This window comes from Rhamphochromis sp. 'chilingali' (genome assembly GCF_963969265.1).
Source record: "Rhamphochromis sp. 'chilingali' genome assembly, chromosome: 10".
NCBI lineage: Eukaryota > Metazoa > Chordata > Actinopteri > Cichliformes > Cichlidae > Rhamphochromis > Rhamphochromis sp. 'chilingali'.
Genome location: NC_137937.1, coordinates 2,806,447 through 2,826,657, shown reverse-complemented (window position 1 = coordinate 2,826,657; position 20,211 = coordinate 2,806,447). Strand labels below are relative to the sequence as shown.

At 40.5% G+C, this 20,211-nt stretch overlaps 1 protein-coding gene across 1 annotated transcript; it reads right to left on the bottom strand.

The window, feature by feature from the left end:
- Nucleotides 1-383: 383 nt before the first annotated feature.
- Nucleotides 384-19,456, bottom strand: nelfb (negative elongation factor complex member B). The gene is made up of 13 exons (XM_080894073.1): nt 19,202-19,456; nt 15,823-15,983; nt 15,616-15,715; nt 14,804-15,034; nt 11,027-11,212; nt 10,806-10,918; nt 10,617-10,719; nt 9,714-9,809; nt 6,979-7,121; nt 5,430-5,536; nt 3,761-3,902; nt 2,925-3,033; nt 384-801 (listed from the first exon to the last, which is right to left on the bottom strand). The coding sequence occupies exons 1-13, from the start codon at nt 19,301-19,303 to the stop codon at nt 643-645; spliced, it is 1,752 nt and encodes a 583-aa protein (XP_080750199.1). The 5' UTR covers nt 19,304-19,456; the 3' UTR covers nt 384-642.
- Between the last annotated feature and the right edge of the window lie 755 nt (nt 19,457-20,211).

The window sequence follows — 20,211 nt, the reverse complement described above, 5'->3', positions numbered from 1 at the left end:
GCAATAATGTCAGAGGCATCACTGATCATTTTTGTTTCACTGTGTGTGTGTGTGTCCCACTCACTCATGCAGCTTCCAGTGGCCTCGGAGCAGATCCGTACTTGTAATTCTCACTGTAATCCCTGTTTTTCTGCTTTGTTTTCTCAAAGTGTAATAAACGCGCAGGGACATCTAACTGACATGTTCATGCTTGTGTGAGAGCTTACCAGAGTCAAACAAGTCTTCAGCATGTCGAACTCTATGTTTGGCTGTTGGTAAGTTAACCAATGGGGTTTACACACATCAGTCTCTTATTTCCTGTTGCAGTCGAGTGTGTCTCATCGAGTGATTGTGTTACTATCCAGGTGGTGCATTTTGCCTGGCTCATAGTAAATCAAACTATATTTGCAAACAGTTCTTTATTTACAGGGTTCTTGCACTACTGACACACTTCATAAACACACACAGCCCAGATACACATGAAAATATTGTATATCTGAACAATAATGCAAAAAAAACAGCAGTACACTGTCAGAGCTGGAAGACACGTCTACAGGAATGAAACCTTGATGAAAAAGAAAAAAAATCCTACAACTGTAAAATTTCCAGCCTTTCATGAATCAGCTGCAGCCTGCATGTAAAGTCTATCAGCGATTAAGATCTTCAGAGAGGTGTGGTTGGTGTGGAGGCCGTAGTGGGAACAGTCACTGGGTGCAGCCCCAAGTCCAGGGATGGAGTTTCATCTGTTGGAGGCGGGCTCTTTTTCTGCGCCTCCATCTTCTCTGTCAGCTGGGTGTAGAGCTCCTTCAGTGGCTCACCGCACTGTGAACACACAGCACACGTGTCAGCACATACAGTATACTGACATTCAACTCGCGTTCACACGTGTGTGTGCGTGTAAGACTACAATGATCACTGTCCGCATTTTAAAAATGAGTTAAAGTGCATCATCCTGTCCACACTCTATGCCCTTAATTTCATTCTGAATATGACAGCAAAGAATCGTGAATCTCATCTGTCAGCCTCTCTGATCCCCTGCTCGTACTGCTGCATCTCAGTCTGCAGCTCTGCTCCTCAGGCCTGACATCTGATTAGACTGCTCTGCTCCAGACGTCAATCTTTATGTACTCAGATTAGTTCTCCAGACTCTGAACCTTCTTCTCAGTTTATCTGGCTGCTCTGCACAGACAGCACTGACTCGCCCAGTTCACCTCTGCCTGTAATCTGCTCGGTCAGGGCTCAATATCCCATCTATGATCCTTTCAGCCTGGAATGATTATTTATCTTCTATCCAAGCACAGGCTGCTAGATGCTACATTAAAGACAACAGATGCCAATGTGGTGGATAACTGCTAAGAGTTAAACATCTAATGTCAGTTTGTGTGCCGGCCAGGTTAACATTTATAACCTGTCAACCTAATAACTGTTCAACACTACAGTGCTGTTGAAAATGAAACTTTTTTCTACCTATGAAATCCCTCCAAGTGTTGTTTAGGGTTATGAATGTTAATTAATTCTGCTCTTAGTGAGTAGAGGAGCTGTGTGTCTGTGTGCAGCGGCACAGTGCGAAGTGCAAATTTCAAAAACAGAAAGACTATTACGAGAAATGACAGCGAGGGGGAGGAAGTACACGCCACTGTGGTCGAGGAAGTTCTACAATGTTCTAAATGCTTAATCACTGGTCAGCTACCAGCAATTATTGATAAGTCACATTTTTGAATTAGATATAACTGTCATCTAAATATTCAAGTTCATCCTTACACACAGGTATTCGGGCCAGTTAAGATGCATATTTTGAAGGCGGAGTAAAAAATGAATGATGTGATCAACCATCATTGAACAGAGGGAGAGGCTCCAACACCAGCTGCCTGCCACCTGCAATGTAGCAAATGTACTCTTGAGAGTCCATCCAGGCCCTTCAACCCCCACTCACACCTTTTGTCAGGTGACTTTAAGTGTTCGCATGACAGGGTGGGGTAATGTCTCACAATAGTTCTTCCCGAAACCTCTGGTGATAATGACCAGTGTTGTGCAAGTTACTTTGAAAGGGTAATTAATTATAGTTACTAATTACTTATTCAAAAAAGTACCTGAGTTAGTGACGGAGTTAAAATTAATTACTAGGAAAAGTAACTATTGCATTACTTTAGAAAAATATTTAACCCTCTGGGGTCCAGAGGCTGTTTTTGACCACTTTTGATGTTTCCTCCACATTTCACCTTTAAAAACTGTTTATTTGCCTTGTTTGGTGTCATCCTCACACAACCTCACGTGTCTGAATTTACAGTTATGTTTTCATTTTGATATACTGTATTAACACAACTGATCTGAAATCAGACAAAAAACATAAACTCTGAGTAGAAAAAAGTTAGATTATTTACTGTAACAACCACAAACATGTTTAATGATCATATTTCAGAACTTTAAATGCAAATAAAATTGCAAATTTTAAAATCCTACGCACAAGTTTTGCAAACAACAAAGTTATTTGCAAACTTTTACCCCTTTTTAAATAAACATTTCAACCTATTTACAGAACAATCAGCTGTTCTGCATTAAATAAGACGCCACACAAATTATTTGTGCCACTCCAAAAAATAATTTCTGTCCACTTTAAGAGAACATCACAGCCTGATACCTGCAGGTCTGACATAAGGTCATAAGCAGAGAGGTCTCGCTGCGCTGTCCTTAGATATTAAACGTGACGAAACTATTCTGCGTATATCTTGTTTATCATGACTCTGGTTTTACGTGGACTATCAGCACAATTTAAAAACTGGTATATATCACCTTGTTGCTTTGTCATCGTGAAGTGGTCATGTGATTGTTTTGCCACGACTACTTTATTCTTCCAAACAGCAGCACTCATGCGATCGTTTTGCTCCCTTGTGCCAAAAAGTGGTTCAACACGAGGGTTTAAATGGAGCTCTCCACCTGAAACCTACCTGTTTTGGAGGGTCCAGCGTTTTCATTAAAGTTTCCATACATGATGGTAACACTTTGTGGTGTAGATGCAGTAACATCCTCAGGGTGTGTCTGTGGACATTTTCTTTACTGTAACGAATTCAGACAGTCGTGACAATCTTGGTTAAAACAACAACAACAACAAATCATGTGATGAGAGAAGGGTGTTTGCTCTTTGGGCAAAGACGTGTCAATCATGAGTCTTTAGCCAATGACAATCCTCTATTCTCTAACACTGAATGACCAACTGGAGAGCTGTTCACTGTGCTGTGACCTACGTAAAAGGGACTGTAGGGGGTGAGACCTATGCAGCACAGTTTATGCCACACTTGAAGGTGACTTGTGTGATTGCCTTGTTAGCTTCCTGTATTATGCTAACAGGAACTCACGTTTACATGCAGTATTATGTTCCACAGTTAAATTATGTCCTGATACACACAGAATAAACGATCTTTCCATGTTTTCATGCTTAAGGACATGGACTGGCAGTTTTGGGATGGCCCCTTTCAGCACCTGCTTACATCTTTAAAATCACTTTTAAACTTCTGTAAAACGTGTTTATAAGATGCTACAGAAATTAAATCTTTATTGTTAATATTGTCATCCATTAACCTTCCTAACTGCTCAGTGAATTTAGGCTGGTGGCGTTGAAAGGGGACGGTCAGCAGTTGGGGATCTGAAACTACTGAACCACTAAGCTTTCTGCTATTGTCAGAAGCTGGGTGGTAATAAGAGCTTTGTGTATTTTTAGTCAACTTTGGTGGTGTGGGATGAGAATGGGGATGTAGTCTTATACTGTAACACTGAGTCAACCTACCTGGAGAAAGATGTAAGGAGGAATCCATCAAAGACAACTGAACAAAACTCTTCTGATCCAAACTCATCAGAGAGAAGTGTGAGGTGTCCAGTCAGCAGGTGAAGGAAGATATCACCAAAAGCCATATCATTGTAGGTCTCCACTACGGGGGGACAAAAAAGGAAACACTTGTAAGACTCAAACTGTTCCTATAAAGTGGGATGGTCAGTCATTAACACACTGAATGTGAAGTTTCTGAATATATGTTCCTGGTGACTAATTTCTTAGTTGACTAAACTAGAAAAGCCTAAACATCGAAAGTGTCCTTACTCTACTGAAGAAACATTTCTGTTCAGCGAAATTAACATAGGGGTGAAACACGTGATTTCAGTTCACTGGCAATAAGTCCAGCAGCAGAAAAACTCTTTGACAACAGCAGATGTAGTGGGAACATAGACAGCGACTTGCAAGTTGATGTAGTCATGGGAAACGACTAATACATGGCTGACTTTGGGGTTGGGAACTATTTTATAATTGAAAATTATTCATTTCTTCCTCGTGTGTTTTAATTATGTTAGGAGGGTATTGTTCAGCAAACTCATGGTAAAAGTTCATCACAGATACGCGTGCTTCCCCACACAGACCAGTGGTGGCACTTTTGAGGGAGCACAGGGACCACGCCCTTAATTGTCATCTGACAGCTCTAAGGTAGGGACACACAGCATGTGCGTCCATCAGCTTTGTGACTGTCCTGTTTAGATCAGAACTGGCAGTTTTCATCAACTTTCATCATCAAAACAAGAAACTGCTTCCTACTCCAACATGATGTTGTTTGCCACTACCTTATTGCTTCTGTTGTCTGGATACGTAACGACCTCATCTTCCAGTCCCAACTTGCTAACAGCACCTCGCAGATATGCTGCCAAGTTTTCCTCTAATCCACAAATTAAAAGCATTGCTAATTTCCTTCAGTAATAAAAGGACAGATTTTTGACACACGACTCATTTGTCGTGGAATTTGAACAGCCTGCTGTTGCATACTTAGCTTCATTTCCTCTGTCAGTTTTGGTTGTGCTACAGTCTGCCAGGCACCGTGTATTCAGGCTCATTATATTTAATGAACTTTTGAAAGCCTCTGCATTCAACAACACTGAGTGAAATCTTCTGCTGTGATGAGCTACGGACTGTAGCATATTCAGGTAAACAATGTCATACTGGTGTGGCTAACGTTAGCAAAAGCTTTCTTTACATGAAAATGAACGTCCCCATGCCTGTGCTAAATATGTGTATTGCTCATGTTGAGTGTTGACAGCCAGTTTATTCTGACAAAGCCTAGATACAACTCTGTTTTCATTTTCTGGAGCAAACCACGTTAGGAGGGGTGCAGCTCCATCTGGGGGCAGAGGGCTACATAACAACTATGTACTGGCACTGGACAGCAATCAAAATATTAACGATCATATTACATGACTGGTGCGTCTGTTGCAGACTGCTGAAAATATTGTAGAGTAGTCGACTAATCGTGCACATCTTTGTTAATATTGTGATTTATTAACAAAACCATAAAACAAGCAACGTAACTGAGAGATCAGGTATAAGACTCAGTCACGTGAAAAAAAGGCAGTGATACTGCATTTTGACTCAAGTTACAGGATGAAATTGTTGTTATAGTTATAATTCAGACACTCACCAAGTGCAGGCAGCAACCGTTGTAAGGCATTCTTGTTCCTCAGTTTGGCGATGTGGAGGACATAGTAGAGACCCATTTCACAGGCCACTCTGTTCTCCTGCAGGTATCTGAGGGGGTAGGGAAACAATAACCTGCTACACCTCTGTGTGTGGTCCTGGAGACAACCACTGTCACCATTTGTTCAGCTTAGTGAACCGACTTAATGAATTGCCTCCACAAATGGATCCACCCACTAATTCACTACATCCCATTTCAAATTCCACCCAGGACAGAATCAGAATCAGAAAGACGTTATTTATCCCCAAGGGGCAATTAACATACAACAGAGCAGCATAACGTTGAAGATAAGGACAATAAGAGTGAGATAATAAATACACAGAATATACAGTTTAAAAATCAAAGTGACTGAAAGTGAATAAATAACTGTAAGTGACTAAAAGTGAATAAAGTGTCGGTAGTATATTATTCTATGTGTGTCATCGATAGTCTGGATGCCCTTGCATCATTAGGGCAAAGTGAACAGGCCAGCTACTGGTAGACAGAGCAGACCAGAATGACCAACCCGTGTACTTGTGTAGGAAAGCCTATGATTCAACCCAGGAATGCCTACAACTGCAAAGATTAACAAAACCCCAAGAGCCTTCAACAGTAATTCAGCGGGCATATGGAAAATGAGACTAAAGGCCAACTTCAAGCCAAAGCCTCCATCAAGTGCAGGATTTGCCAAAGAGATGCTCTGTCCCCACTGCTGTGCTGCATAGCTCCTCACTCAGGTCCTTAAATATGACAGGCTACAGACAGGCCACCTCCTCTACAGATGGTTGACTCCAACGTTATGCCAGAAATAAGTAAGACATCAATTCACTGATCCACAACACTTAGATAGACGGAGCTGTAGGGACTGCTCTGATAGAAGGCAATGCTGCAGACACTGAGGATCGTTATAAATACCTTGAAATCTGACAGGCAAATTTTAACCACAAAGAGGCCACTGGGAAAGATGCAACTACCAAACAGCTGCAGAGGAAGCACGAGATCTGTGGAACCAACACGTATGCCCTGCCAATCATCGGATGCTACTGATGCCTGGCCTGCTGGGATAATAAACTGACCCAAGGAGAAGTTGCTAGAAGCATAGAAGTCATTGTCATAAAGACAAACATGCCCAAGGTTTCAAGTAATGAAGTCAATGCAACTGATCTCTTACACCTCATACGTGGTTACATACATCATGTTACATCAACATCTCTATAGTTTATCATTTAAAACTACTGTCTCTGAGAAGAAAAATAAAGGAGCAGTACTAAAGACTTGTGGTTTATGATTTCTCACTTGTGTTTGGTGATTTGTTTTGTACAAACATGTGAAGAATTGACATTTTATAGTTAAATTTAGAAGTGACCTACATTAGAGTCAGATGTGAGGGTTACCGTGGTAACAGTGCTTCTTACCTCCCGAGAAAGGAAGCTATGAGATGAAAGTACTGATGACAACCTGCGTTTGATGCAATATAACATCTGCCTCTCCTCTTTTGCTGCTGTGTTTTTACCTGTTGAAGGATTCAGGCAGGGTGGTGGGGTATGACAGCGAGCTCTTTTCTTCACTTGGGAGCTTCTGTTCCACAGTAAAGGTGTGATCATCCACAACCACTGACATCATTGCAGGCAAAAAGCGAGTAACCACTTCCAAATCCTGAGGGTGACATAAAAATACCAATAATGTCACGGTGACTTCTGCTGGACTGCTTTCCTGATACTTGCAGTGATATCTTTCAAAGTAATGTTTGAAATTATTACAATGGAGATTTATCATTTGCTGATTTGGATTACTGTAACCGGACAATATAAAAGACTTCAACAATGCGCATCATCACTTTTTAAAAGCAAAACGAGGAAGGAACGAGGCACGTGCAGAGGTAAAGAGGAGGTGGAGAAGCAGCTTTCCCTGTTGCTGTTACAGTACAAACAGGGTGCAGAAAATGCCAAATATAAACTCAGGTTGCATTAGAGTGCTCTTGGTGCTTCTAAAATGTTTTTATTACGGGGTAGGGCTCCCATCTCTGATGAATTGAGACACCTAAGTCAGCCAAAGTGGCTGCATTGGTCACTCTGACAAGAACAGCAGACCCAAGCTGATCCCAGAAATATTCAATGGGGTTGAACCTGCATGCAGGCCACTTCATTCTCTCCACTCCCAAATAGTGGATGTAGTCTTTGAGATTGCCTCCAGTGATGACAAGCTAAATTTCCAGTGACAGAGATGCTGCCCCGTGCCATCACAAGTGCCATAGGCAGAATCTGGACTCACTGCTGAACATAATGTTCCTCCACAAGTTCCCAGCATATATTACCATCACCAGTACAAATGGACCTGACAGTGAAAGGCAGTGAATGGCGATTGGATGTGTGCAGTCTGTTCTGGATAGTCTGGGTAGAGGGATAATCTCAGCATATCTGTAGAAGACTGTCTATGGTTCCTAAGTGCTGAGAGGGTAAGGATACAGTCGTTGCGTTGTCTCCTCGGACACCCACTTTGCAGCCTATTTCTGACATCTCACGTTACACTGGAGCTGGGCCTTCAATTTGGAGATGGTACTAGGGTTCACTTCAAATAATGCTGCAAATTGGTTTTGGGGAACACCAGCTTGAAGTTGCCATATGGCACAGGGCATAACCAGATTGGCATGCAGGGTCCATGCTCACAGGTACAAACCAGGCATCTGACTATCAGCACCTGGGGTACCAGAAGCTCAAGACAAGAGTCAATAGAAGAATTAGCTGTATGGCACTGGTAGAGAAGATTTGCCACATTTTAGGTGCAACCCACAGTCAACTTTGCTGCTCAACCTATTAATGGATTGGCCTTACAAATGTGGCACAATGTAATGGGACATAAATAGGCTTTCCAACAGCATAAGATTTAGGGCGAAGAAGCATTCTTACAAGAAAGAAATAACTGACTAAACACGAATGATCTTACTTTTTGTGGTAAGTGTATTTAGTTCTGTGTCAAGAAATCAAGGTTTATTGAGATATTCAAGTTCATGAGCTGTGTAGCTCTGCCTATAACACAATGCAAGGACGGCATGAGGGAAGTAATTATTGAGTCACTAGGGCCATGACCTTCTAAAATTTTGGAATTGAAAATATGAGTTACAGGTGTAGTGACCACATCAGCACTGCGATGGAGACATGCGTCTAAACTGTCTTCGCCCCTACACTTCTATGGGATTGAGGCAGCTAGTTTATTGTAGACTAAAAGAGAATTTGTTGTCATAGCTTTCAGTACTTGTTGAGAAAACAAGTATTGAAATATATATTACATACGACTATTATTGTAAGATTATCAGTATTTTAAAAACCATTTCTTATTATCTGTCGACAGTTGACATTAAATACCATGAATTGGATAAATTACTCAATTTAATACATTTTCATAATGCAATCAAAGGTTAGACAGCAAATTATTTTATAATTCTAATGATCATTTCTGAGTACTGCTGGCCAAATAAGTGCTTCTCATCCACTGTAAAAGCCAATGCGCAGAACCATGACTTTATTTTAGATCAGTCCGTTTGGCCTGTCTTAAGCATCTATTAATTCCCTCCACTCTGTCCAAAAATGTTCTCAAAGGTTCTGCACTGGCTTCCTGTAACATTGAGATTTCTGTTTCACATCTTGGTTCTTACTTCTATACCCTTACAAGGCGAGGCTCCCTCCTACATCCTTGATCCACTCCACTCCTATTCTCATGTCTACAAATAAAATTCTTCTTGTTGTCCCGCACACCTGTCTGAAATCTATGGGGGACTGTGCATCCCAAACTACTGAATAGCTTACCGCCCTCTCTTCGTACCACAGCCTCTGTGTTAAAAAACAGTTTAAAACTCATCTGTTTGGCGTTTGGCTCATATTTCATGTTCTGTGTTGTTTTACAAGTTCATACATGTTCATTTTGTCCTTAGACAAGCTGGTTATTGAAACCTCTGTAAAGCCCACTGTGACTGGTTTCTTGCCTTTCAAAGGCCTATATGGTATGAATACATTTTACTATTTTTTTTTTATTAACCGAAAGAAATTCAAATCAAATAGAAATCAAACTAAAGGAACTTGCTTCAGTTTGATTTATAGCTGGTTTAAATAAAAATACAGATTTTTCCAGAGACACTACAATACTGTGAGTAACAATATTTACGTACACAGCAGGTCCCCTGTTTTCTAATCAGTGAAAGCAAAAACTTGATGCACAGATTCAGATAAACCTGTGTTGTCGGCATTTACGCACCAAACGAGGCTCTTTGAAGACCTGACTGTCAATCATGTCCCAGGCTCCTTGACCCAGTGAGAGCATCCTCAGCAGCAGCATCAGGTCAGGACTATCCTGTGAGCAAAAACATACGACATGAGACTGTTATCAAAAATGCTGCCCCATCACAGTATATGTATGTGGGTACAGACAACTAGTAATTAGCATTAGACAACATTTAAAATTAGAGATGCACTGCTGAACAGCATTGAAATATTATGTTTAACCTAAATTAGTGCATGAATTTTGTTTCTTATTTCGACTAGTTTAAAACAAGCCCACATTCAACATAACATTAGCTCACTAACTGAAACTGATTTTAAAAACATAACATGTACTGGGGCAGTAATGGTGTTGTCGTGGTTAGCACAGTTGCCTCACAGTAAGAAGGTCCAGTGTTCAAATCCTGCTTTGGCCTTTATGAGTTTGCATGTTCTCTCCTGGTATTCCAGCTTCCTGCCCCCAAGGATAACTGGTGAATCCAAATGTGAGTGTGAATGGTTGTCTGTTTCTGTCAGTGGCTGCATGAATTAAATGCACCGCTCTGACTGCTTGCTTAAAATCAACCATTTTTACACTGTTGTATTTTCTTCTTTTACTGAAATAACCTCACAACCTTAAACATAATATGACACTGCAGAATAACTGCAGGGAATTATTGTGTTTTGGGTTTATTTCAACTTTCTGTGTTGCACAACTAAAACTTGCACTTAGAGTGGCACTGTTTCATCGTCTAAACTTCTAAATGTGCCTCCCTTCCTTTTCTTTGCCACATTGCGTGTTTTTGCTGTATCACCCCAAAGTTGTCAGTCAGTATAATACCACAAATTGTCAGCACAATTGTGTATCACTTCTTCTGTTTCTCATGCACAGTATACTCACTCGTGGTAAAGCATCCTGACTCAGCAGCTCTTGCAGGTTCCTCATGATACTCAAGACTAGGGTGTTGCAGGCAAACGGGTCACACAGGATCATAGACAGGTCCCTGCAATGCACAATGATCAAAACATTATTTTGTGCATCTACCAATGATCAGCAACTATTTTCATAAACCAGCTCCTCGTCTGTTACCCAAGGACTTGCTCTTGTCCTTTCTTCACTCCATCCAGGAAACCCTGTAACTCTCTGGCTCGCTTACCATCCACAAACTTCTCACGGATACAGGCATCTAAACACCAAGTGAACTGTCAAAGTGCACAAAACAAACGAGAAGAACCCATTCAACACACAAAGTAAAATACACTGGAGATGTGATTAGGGACTTTATTTACCACCAGTATCTGTGCCCTCACCTTATGGCAGGGATCCACCGAGCAGATCTCACTGATGTCCAGGTCATGAAGAGACATGAGCAGTTCTGCTCTCAGGGTGCAGTAGTGGACATTCCGGGTTCGCAGAAAGAGAGTTCGTAAAAACTGCAGCACCATGTCATACAGTTTCACATTCTTCCCGATCATCTGAGTCAGCTTTAGAACCACCTACAGTACATAGACAACAGGAATAGTCAGCAAAGGGAATTCCAAAACAGGAGCTGTATATAATTTACATGCTCCTGAGAACCCCAGACCTTTGACTAAGAATGCCAAGTTATTTTTACTCTCCCCTAAATACAGCACTTTCATCAACTATTTAGACCTGCTGTTTCGAACATTAATGATGGGATTTCCGGCTCTTTTTAGAGGACCGGCTCTTCGGGTTGTTTTGTTGCTTTAATTTATTATCAACAACAATATAAAATTATGCACAAAAGGAATTACTAATGTAAAAAAATTTGGTTTTATTTATATAATAGGGGTGCAACGATACACAAAATTCACGGTTCGGTTCGGTTCGATACTTTGGTGTCACGGTTCGATATTTTTTCGATACAAAAAAAATGTTTATGCCTTTTTAATTTGTCATTTATTAAAATTATAAATATATATTTTAACTCAAAAGTACAGTTTTTAAATTTAACCCTAACCCTTGTGCGCGTTTTTTATTTTGACAGCGAATGCGCATCAGTGCTGTCGCTCTCTATACACAGTTCGCGCGATTGCAAAGTGAAAGCAAAAAAACAAGCGCAAATTCAAACGCGACTTCAATATGTCACATATTGACAGTGGCTCACCGATGCCAATGACATAATTACCCAGCTACATTTCCGAAAGAATGCAAAAGCATTGACATATATTTTTCCTACAATAGCCCGACGGGCAGGGAAGAGATAGATTTTGGTAGCCCGACTGAAAAAATCGCTAGCCCCGGGACGTTGGGCTAGCGATATTGCGAGCCCTGTATCTGATTGAGGAATCACTCATCTTTGGAAAAGAGAGTTTATTACAGAGAAATGTCTCTTTCCAAAATAAAAGCTATACTATCCGCTTCTTCTGGGCTATATTCTCAGCAGCATAAGGAGAATCATGTGCTAACAGCTGTCTAAATGACTCGGCTAAAGTTAGTAGCATGCTTGCTTGTTTTTTTTCTGCTTCCACTTGTCTTTGCACTAGGATGATGTCGGCGTAAATGTGCAGTCATATTCGTTGTGTTCCCACTAGTGCTTTCAGGTTAATCTCGTTGAAATGACCTTAACGCCACAACACGGCAAATCTCCGTTAACGAGCTACCGCCGATCGCCCCGTGCATGGGGCTAGACGGCCAACACGTTAACGAGCTAACTGCGCTAACACTAGTTCCCACCCATGTAATTGAGCATTGCATGGCACATCCAACATACTGTTTTACTTTAGTCCATGACTCGCTTACCTTCAGGGTCATACGTCACATGAAAACCAAAATAATTCCAAACGCCAGATCTGAATGAGGGTGGGGGAGGTCCATCTTGCAAGGAGAGCTTAACTTCTGTCTCGCTAGCTTGCCCTGCGCTCTTCCTTCTGACTATGCTGTCTGTGTTGAGCGCTCAGTGGATCTGCGTTCGACTACTCCGCCTAGGCTGCACTGTCGACCCTAGGCGGAGTAGTCGAACGCAGATTCACTGAGCGCTCAACACAGACAGCATCATCAGAAGGAAAGTTGATAAAATAAATTACAAATTTTGTATTGTTCGATACATATGCGTACCGAACCGAAAGCACTGTATCGAACGGTTCAATATCGATACGAATATCGTTGCACCCCTATTATATATGTTTATATATAAATATATACGGTGGCCCCTAGAGAAAAAACACGTACAAACTCCAGAGCACATTGTTTTGGAAGTTCAATTAACGCTAGCAGAGATACCTAGATCACTTAAATTACACAATTGAAAGCATATGTGTATTGTTTGTGTATTTATACACAAACACTCATATATATTCAAATAATTAAAAAAAGAAGAAGAGTTAATTTACCTGTTACTACCACACACCAAATGCAGTCGTTGGTACTTGCTGGCTTGTGTAGCCACGAGGTAACAAAAGCTCAACACTGCCCCCTAGCATCCTGGAGCACTTCTGTTGTGTTTTGGAGTTTGTGCGCATTTTGGAGGTTTCACGTGCTTCAGAATTTGTATGTGTTCTGGAGTTTGTACGTGCTTTGTCTGTAGGGGCCACCGTAAATATACTTGTATTTATTCACACCACATGAAATGTAATAAATAAATCATATAATACAAAAACCAACTAGTTACATTTCAACTTTTAACTATTTAAATGCATGAATAAACTTACTGAATCCTTTATCATCTGCAACTGAAAATAGTTGTGGATGATTACTATACCTTTCTAATGTGACCTTGTTGTCCCTGGCTCTCTTTCTCTCTCTCTCCCTCCTGCTCTGTTCCTGTGCTACTGTGAGTGTAACTACCGCCCCTCCCCCCTCTGCCCAGTGCAAAGCACAAGGCTGATGTGCGGAGTGAAGCGGGAAAAAGTGCGAGAGAGAGAGAGAGAAAGAAGAAAAAACCACAGCTCCCAATAAGGAGCCGGCTCACGTCGTTCACTTCAGAGATCCGGCTCCAAGAGCCATTTCGTTCGTGACCGACACATCACTATTGAACATTTAAGAGTTTCCTATGCATCTTTGGTGACGTTATTTTCTCTTTCATTGCTTTTCAGTGCCTATGCCTTTCTTCTAATTCCACTGTCAGAACTGCTAAGAATTGTTAACAAAATAATTTCAGAGTGACGATGCTAGCACCCAATAGTTACAACCAGGTACAGCACGATCCATAATCCTGACTTATTCTAACATATTGACTTTAGTCATCTGTAACTCATGTTACAATGGTACAATGCAAACATAACTAGCATTTGACTTCTACAGATTGATAACACCGTGGCAAGGTGCCAGCTAGCTGCATGTTGTGCAAGACACATTATGAAAAGCACATACAACATAACAGGACAACAGGACAGGCAAGTCCTCTGTATGTCTCTCAACTAATTTGGTCCATGACAGCTTGCACACAATATGTCAACATGAGCCATATGCAAAGCGAAAGTAACAGAAGGTTGACTGGAGCTTGCTTATTGGATGACACCCGTGCAAGTAAAGAAGTTGCACCAAACTTCTTTTCTTTTAAATAAATGAATCTGATTCACAGCTGTGGGGACTGGGACACTAATCAGATCTAAGGACGGCCAAACAGACAATGCACATGGCCTGAGACGAGAGCTATAGAAGCCTGTCGACCTAAACAACACTACAGTGGCTTTTACTGTCTGTGAATGGTGCAAAAGAAGCCCACCATTGGCTGGGACCACCACTATGTTTTCTCAGGACTGCATTCTCAGCCCCTACTGTACGCCCTGTACACCTATGACTGCACACCAACCCACCCAACCAACATCATCGTCAAGTATGCCGATGGAGATCAGACAGCGCAGAGGGCGGAGATAGAAAACTTGCTCCGCTAGTGCTCCGAAAATACCCTGAAGTTGAATGTCCTTAAAACAAAAGAACTCATAACTTCAGGAGGCACAGACAGGTCCACTACCCTCTTATTATAAATGGAGAATGGGTGGAATCTGTCCAAGAAATGTCCAGATTGTAATGGCTGCTAAAGGAGCTTAAGGAAATTAAAATTGTGTTACATTGTTTAGTCTGAAATAAATCTGAAGCCAGTGTTATTGTGCTCTGCAACTCACCTCGCCTTGGCGTCGTGTTTTTGGAGAAGGGCTGAAGAAATTGTGCAGGATGGAGAGGTCGCTGCTGAACAGAGCTGCTTCCTTCTCCACAATGTACTGTTTTAGGAGAGGTGAGACTTCATCCCCAAACAGAGCCTGGTTGTCCTGCCAGATCTGCCTTTTTACCTCTACTGCACACACCTTGTAGAGCTCTTTGTCAGCCATCACCATCTTTAGTTTCTTCTCTGGCACCTGCAGGAAGAAGCAAGCAATAAAGGTTAAAAAGAGGTCCGCCTAAAACGGATCCTTGGCTTCTTGTCAAAACTATATTTTCTCATGTACTGCTTACAACATTCCCCTCCCTTACTACGAGCATCAGCTAATGCTGGAGACTGAAGTTAGTTAACTTCTCCAGTTTGCACGATGGCTGATTATTTCTATGCTGTACCAGTGTCTGGCAATAGTAGACACTCACAGTGATTGTTCTGTGGGAATTAAAGAGAGTTGGCCAAGAAACAAATGCAGCATGTCTTAGGTTATTCTCACACCTGCGGTATTTAATCTCTTTAAATCAAACTCCCCCCACCTCCCTCCCACCGAGGCTCTTTGGAGGATGTGGTCTGAGTATGGTTCCAAATGAACTCCAGAGTGCTTTGTTTATGGTGTGAAAGTGATCCGAGCCCAATCCAACTCCCAGGTGATAGTTTAAACTAAAATAAATCCCTTAGCCACATTTGCTTTGTATTTTCAATGCAGGATTAATTACGGATGAAATTATTAATCCTTTCAATTAAGGATCAATTCCTATAACGGATAATGGTTGAAATACTTGCCTTAGGTAGATGCTTCAGGACCTGCATCACCACCGGCTGAATAGATGGCATTTTAACAAGTGGGAAGCTCTTCTCGAGCAGCTCTTCAAGCTTCCTGTATCTATAGATAGAAGAAAAGAGCAAAAAAAAAAAAAGTCATAAAAACACTGGTTCCCTCAGCAAGCATACAAATAAATTAAAAAAACCAAAACACAACCAATCACAGACCTGTCCTCCTCCTTCCCCTCGGCTATGACGGCAACTCGCTCCATCAGCTTTTCTCTAAGCTCATCAAAGACAGACTGGTGGAACTCAAGCCGAGGCGTGCCATGGAGATCGAGAAAAGGAAGAGCAGACTGGAGCGTTGGCAGCAAGATTCCATTTTCCATCTGCAATAATGTAACATATCAAGGACTCATCAGGAATTAGTTCTAGCCGTGCAGCTACTCTATTCAAAGTCAGCTTACCCATAAGGGCACACACCTGTAAAACATGGCCAACCACATTTTATACTCCATGATATGGTTCATATAATACGGGCTTTAAATGGTCCACAAAGTATTAAATGTAAGTTAAATATGAAATGTAAATTGCATAAATGAATAAACTTAGTAGGTTTATTGACTCTTTGCCTAAAAATGTAAACAGAAAAAAGAATTAAGCACGTCAGGAGAAGAAATACACCATGTTTTCATTTTGAATATTTTGATTTGAAACCGAACTGAGAGCTGAATAACAAATCAACTTTAACTGTGCTATAATGGCTACACGACATGGGCATAGCCTATATGCATAATAGGAACATATGTCTGTAGAAAACGGCAACTTATTGTAAGTTGTCCAGAAAAAGAATTATTCTCATATTCCCCCATACATTTGTTAGTCATCTGAATTATAACGTTTAGGGAAATCCCTTATAAAAAAATTTCAATCAATATGTCATGTTTTTGTTAAACAAAATTTAATTGTTATCACTGACCAAAGTAAGTTTGGTGATTGCTGTTTTGTTTTTCACATCGCCTTTGGAAATATCCTTTTTTCCCTGATGACCAGTCAAAAACCTAAATATTTTGAGCTTAGCATGAAAAAAATGCAAAAAAACAAACAAACAAACACCCGACAAAGCCACAAACACTCAGTATTACCAGTGAATGCTGAGGATTGGTGTTTGAAAAGCTCAAATAAACAGTTACTGAATTTGTTGCAAGTGAATCTGAATTTGATTAAATCGCTGATTTTCTGTAGCTCTGTCATAATGGTTGGTATCTGGGAAAATAATAAAACTGCCTCAGCATGTTCCCAAGCTGAAAATGTTCAAGATTGTTAAAGCTCTGATAAGAGAGACTACGTTTAATGCAAACGTAGTCTCTCTTATGAGTTGGCAAATCTGATCAAACTGACAAAAACACAAACACAGGATATTTCTATTTTAATCATGTTAGATTTTAATTTACATTGTAACACCTCTGAAAACCTACGGTATTACCTATGTTGTAACTTGACATGCTCCGCCCTAAAAATCACACTTACTTCAGTTACTGTGATCGGTTGATTCAGCACTTCAAATTTCTAGCTACTTTTTGGCTGCAGTGTTTTAATTTATCAGTGAAAGAATAACTATGATCATCTCAATATAGGAAATAATAAACAAAGCATCATTACAAGGACTTACAGATGTCAGCAAAGACTAGTGAAGCTATTGGAAGGAACATGAGGGGATGTACAAAGAAGTGGAAAAACTTGAGGGACAAATGTGTTTACTCCTAAAAAAAACTGAGGACAAAAAAAAGAGACCCAGGAGGGAAAAATGTTGGCGCATCTTATTTCAAAGATTCACCGCAGATGTGGACAAGATGATAAACTTTAACTTTTCTACTTTTACAATCATTTATTAAAATGTATTTCTTATTTTACTACAGCCAGTCTCTTCATGACCTGGACATCAGTGAGATCTGCAGCTTTAAACTGCAGGCAATCACTGGTTCAGTGAGTTTCACAGTCACTGGACTTCTTTAAGTTTCTTGAAGATGTTTTGTTCATGTTTCTCTCATCCAAGAAGCTTCTTCAGTTTTCTGAAATAGTTCCCTGAACTGAAGAAGCTTCTTGGATGAAAGGTGATCTTCAAGAAACTTTTATTTCCAAGCTCCTAGATTACCATGACCTGGGTGACTGAGAACCTACAGAGACTCTTCTATGAAACAAACTACACATGCAACGGGCCTTATAAGACAGTGATTATATACTCTCGTGGACACTGCGTGGATAGTGCTCATCTTTTTGACTGCACAAGACTATTACATCTGTGCAATTTTAAGGACAAGCGACATAGCTGGAATTTACAAATCAGCAGGGGCAGAAATGTGCAAAAGATGGAGTTAGCCACATCACCTGCTAGTTATCAATCCGACGTTCTGAACCACGCTGTTCAGTGCCATGGAGAGACACTGCATGCTCATATCTTAGTCGGTTATGGGACATGAATATCAGGCTGTATTAAATAAAACTGAAACTAGATACTGAGCCCATGAATCACCCAGTAAAGTGTCTATTGAGGACACAAATCAAAGAAGTTTAATGGTTGCTTTCCCATAAATGTCTACAACCAAAGGTATTGCCCCAAGGTGTCTATGTAAAAGAATGCAGGTTTAGATATGGTAGAGCCATTACTCTTAATCCCACTATACAATGTTCCTTCCTGTTAAAAACAAGTTTTTCCTTCCTACTGTTGCCATAAAGAGTGTCTGTGACATCCCTAATACTTAGGGAAGATTGACTTGAGTACAAATCTTTTTAAATATCTTTTTTTTTAAAAATGGGACTAAATCTTCTCAACCTCTTCTACGCAAAAAAATAAATAAATAAATAAATAAAAATTAAAAATGCACAAATCACGACAGGGGCAGGAATCTGTTTTTTGCTGCATCTCCATGGGGCCCAGTCTGGGTTATCTCCTGAGCACCGATATAAAACCGAAAGGCCAAATAGCACGATTACTGGTTTCACTTTTCACATGACAAAAGTATGCCCATTTTTCATATACAGTCTATGGTTTGTGCTCAAACTGTATTACCTATTTAAGACAATAAATAGCTGTTCAAACTCTCTAAAGCTCTAAGTTGTCGTCGACTTATATCACCTACTCTCACCTCATGGAGGTAAAAACACTCCAAACACACCACAAACAAACACAACAGAACGGCATACGTTCTGTGCATTGTGAGATTGTCTGCAATCTCCAATCCTCTCTCCTGCTTTTACAGATCTGGCGGGAGAGATCCGAATAAAGGGCGAGAAGGCGATGAAAATCCTGCATTTTGATTTTTTTTTTTAATGCAGGATATTAGCTCAAAAATATGAACTTGAAGTGGAGAGCAATTTTCATTGACCATTTCTCCCACGTTCTCTTTTTGCAATCTGTGTTGTTTTGTTGTTGTTTATCGCTACAACAGTGATGAAAATAGCTTGGTAGGAAACAACGAAGAACGGTGACTAGCTTTGGGTGGTTAAGAACATACGTTATCGTTTGTTTATCAATCCGGGAACGCTTATTTACCGTTAGTCGAAATGTACACTCTATCACTCGAAGCATTAAGCTGTTGGGTGTTACCTGAAACTGATCGATGGCTTTCAGCGGCTCTGTGCAGTTAGTGAGAGTTTCTTTAAGATCCTCTCCGTTGGATATACCAAGCTCAGGCAGCCCCGCGAACATCGTGCTTTCAGTTTAAGCATCAATTAAATTATCTGAGTCAAATCGATGTCTTCTGGCGGGAGTTTAGTCAACAAAAGTAAATTCCTTCTGCAGAAAACAACACATTCGCCTTTTCAGTGAGAGCTTCCTGTGTTGCAACTTTGTAAACACTCCGCCAGAAACATCCGCGATGAAACGTTCCAGCGTGCTCTGCGGTAAAAGGGCGAGCATCAAGGGTTCGATTGCAAGCTGCGGAGAAGCGCGAACGTACAGAGAGCTGATGTAAAACCGAGTGTTAAAAGTGTCCGCTGCATTTACTGTCTGTGCCTTTCATGCTGTGTTTTTGTTCGCGGTGAACTCAGCTGAAGCTGTCTGCTCTATTTCAAACTCCCTTTGCTCCACCGTAAATTGGCCGTACTCACAAACATGGGAGGATTCTATTGTGGCAAAGATCGTGGTAGAAGTATAATTACCTCGGGAAAATACGTTTAAAGTTTTATTTAAAGTCTCATATAAAGTCATTTTTAAATGCTTAACTAAAGAGATCAAAAAACATATTTGCAGACTCATACAAAAAAGTTTGAGCATATTTGAAAAGTTTTACTCCATCAAAACAACTAACAACTTTTTTAAAATTTAAACATAACACATCAGTCTTCAAAATAGTGATGTGTCGGTCGCAAACTAAACAGATCTTAGAGCCGGCTCTTTGAAGTGAACGACGCGAGCCGGCTCCTTATTGGATTCAGAAAGTTTATTCATGCAGGCCCATATGAGAGAGAATGTGCATCTTTTTGTTTTCATATTTGAATTTATATTTAATTGTGTTGTGGTTTGCAGTGTTTTGTGTTGTTTCACTTTAAAATTGTTTAAAAGGAAAAAGCTGAAAATTTAAATAGTTAAAAGTTGAAATGTAAATAGCCGTTTTT

What these genes read in the sequence shown, in the direction of transcription:
- nelfb (XM_080894073.1), bottom strand. Translation starts at nt 19,303, where the DNA reads ATGTTCGCGGGGCTGCCTGAGCTTGGTATATCCAACGGAGAGGATCTT. An exon ending in AAACACGACGCCAAGGCGAG is followed by an intron (nt 11,213 to 14,803) that starts GTGAGTTGCAGA and finishes TATGTACTGTAG; the next exon opens with GTGGTTCTAAAGCTGACTCA. An exon ending in GGACAAGAGCAAGTCCTTGG is followed by an intron (nt 10,720 to 10,805) that starts GTAACAGACGAG and finishes TGTGCATTGCAG; the next exon opens with GGACCTGTCTATGATCCTGT.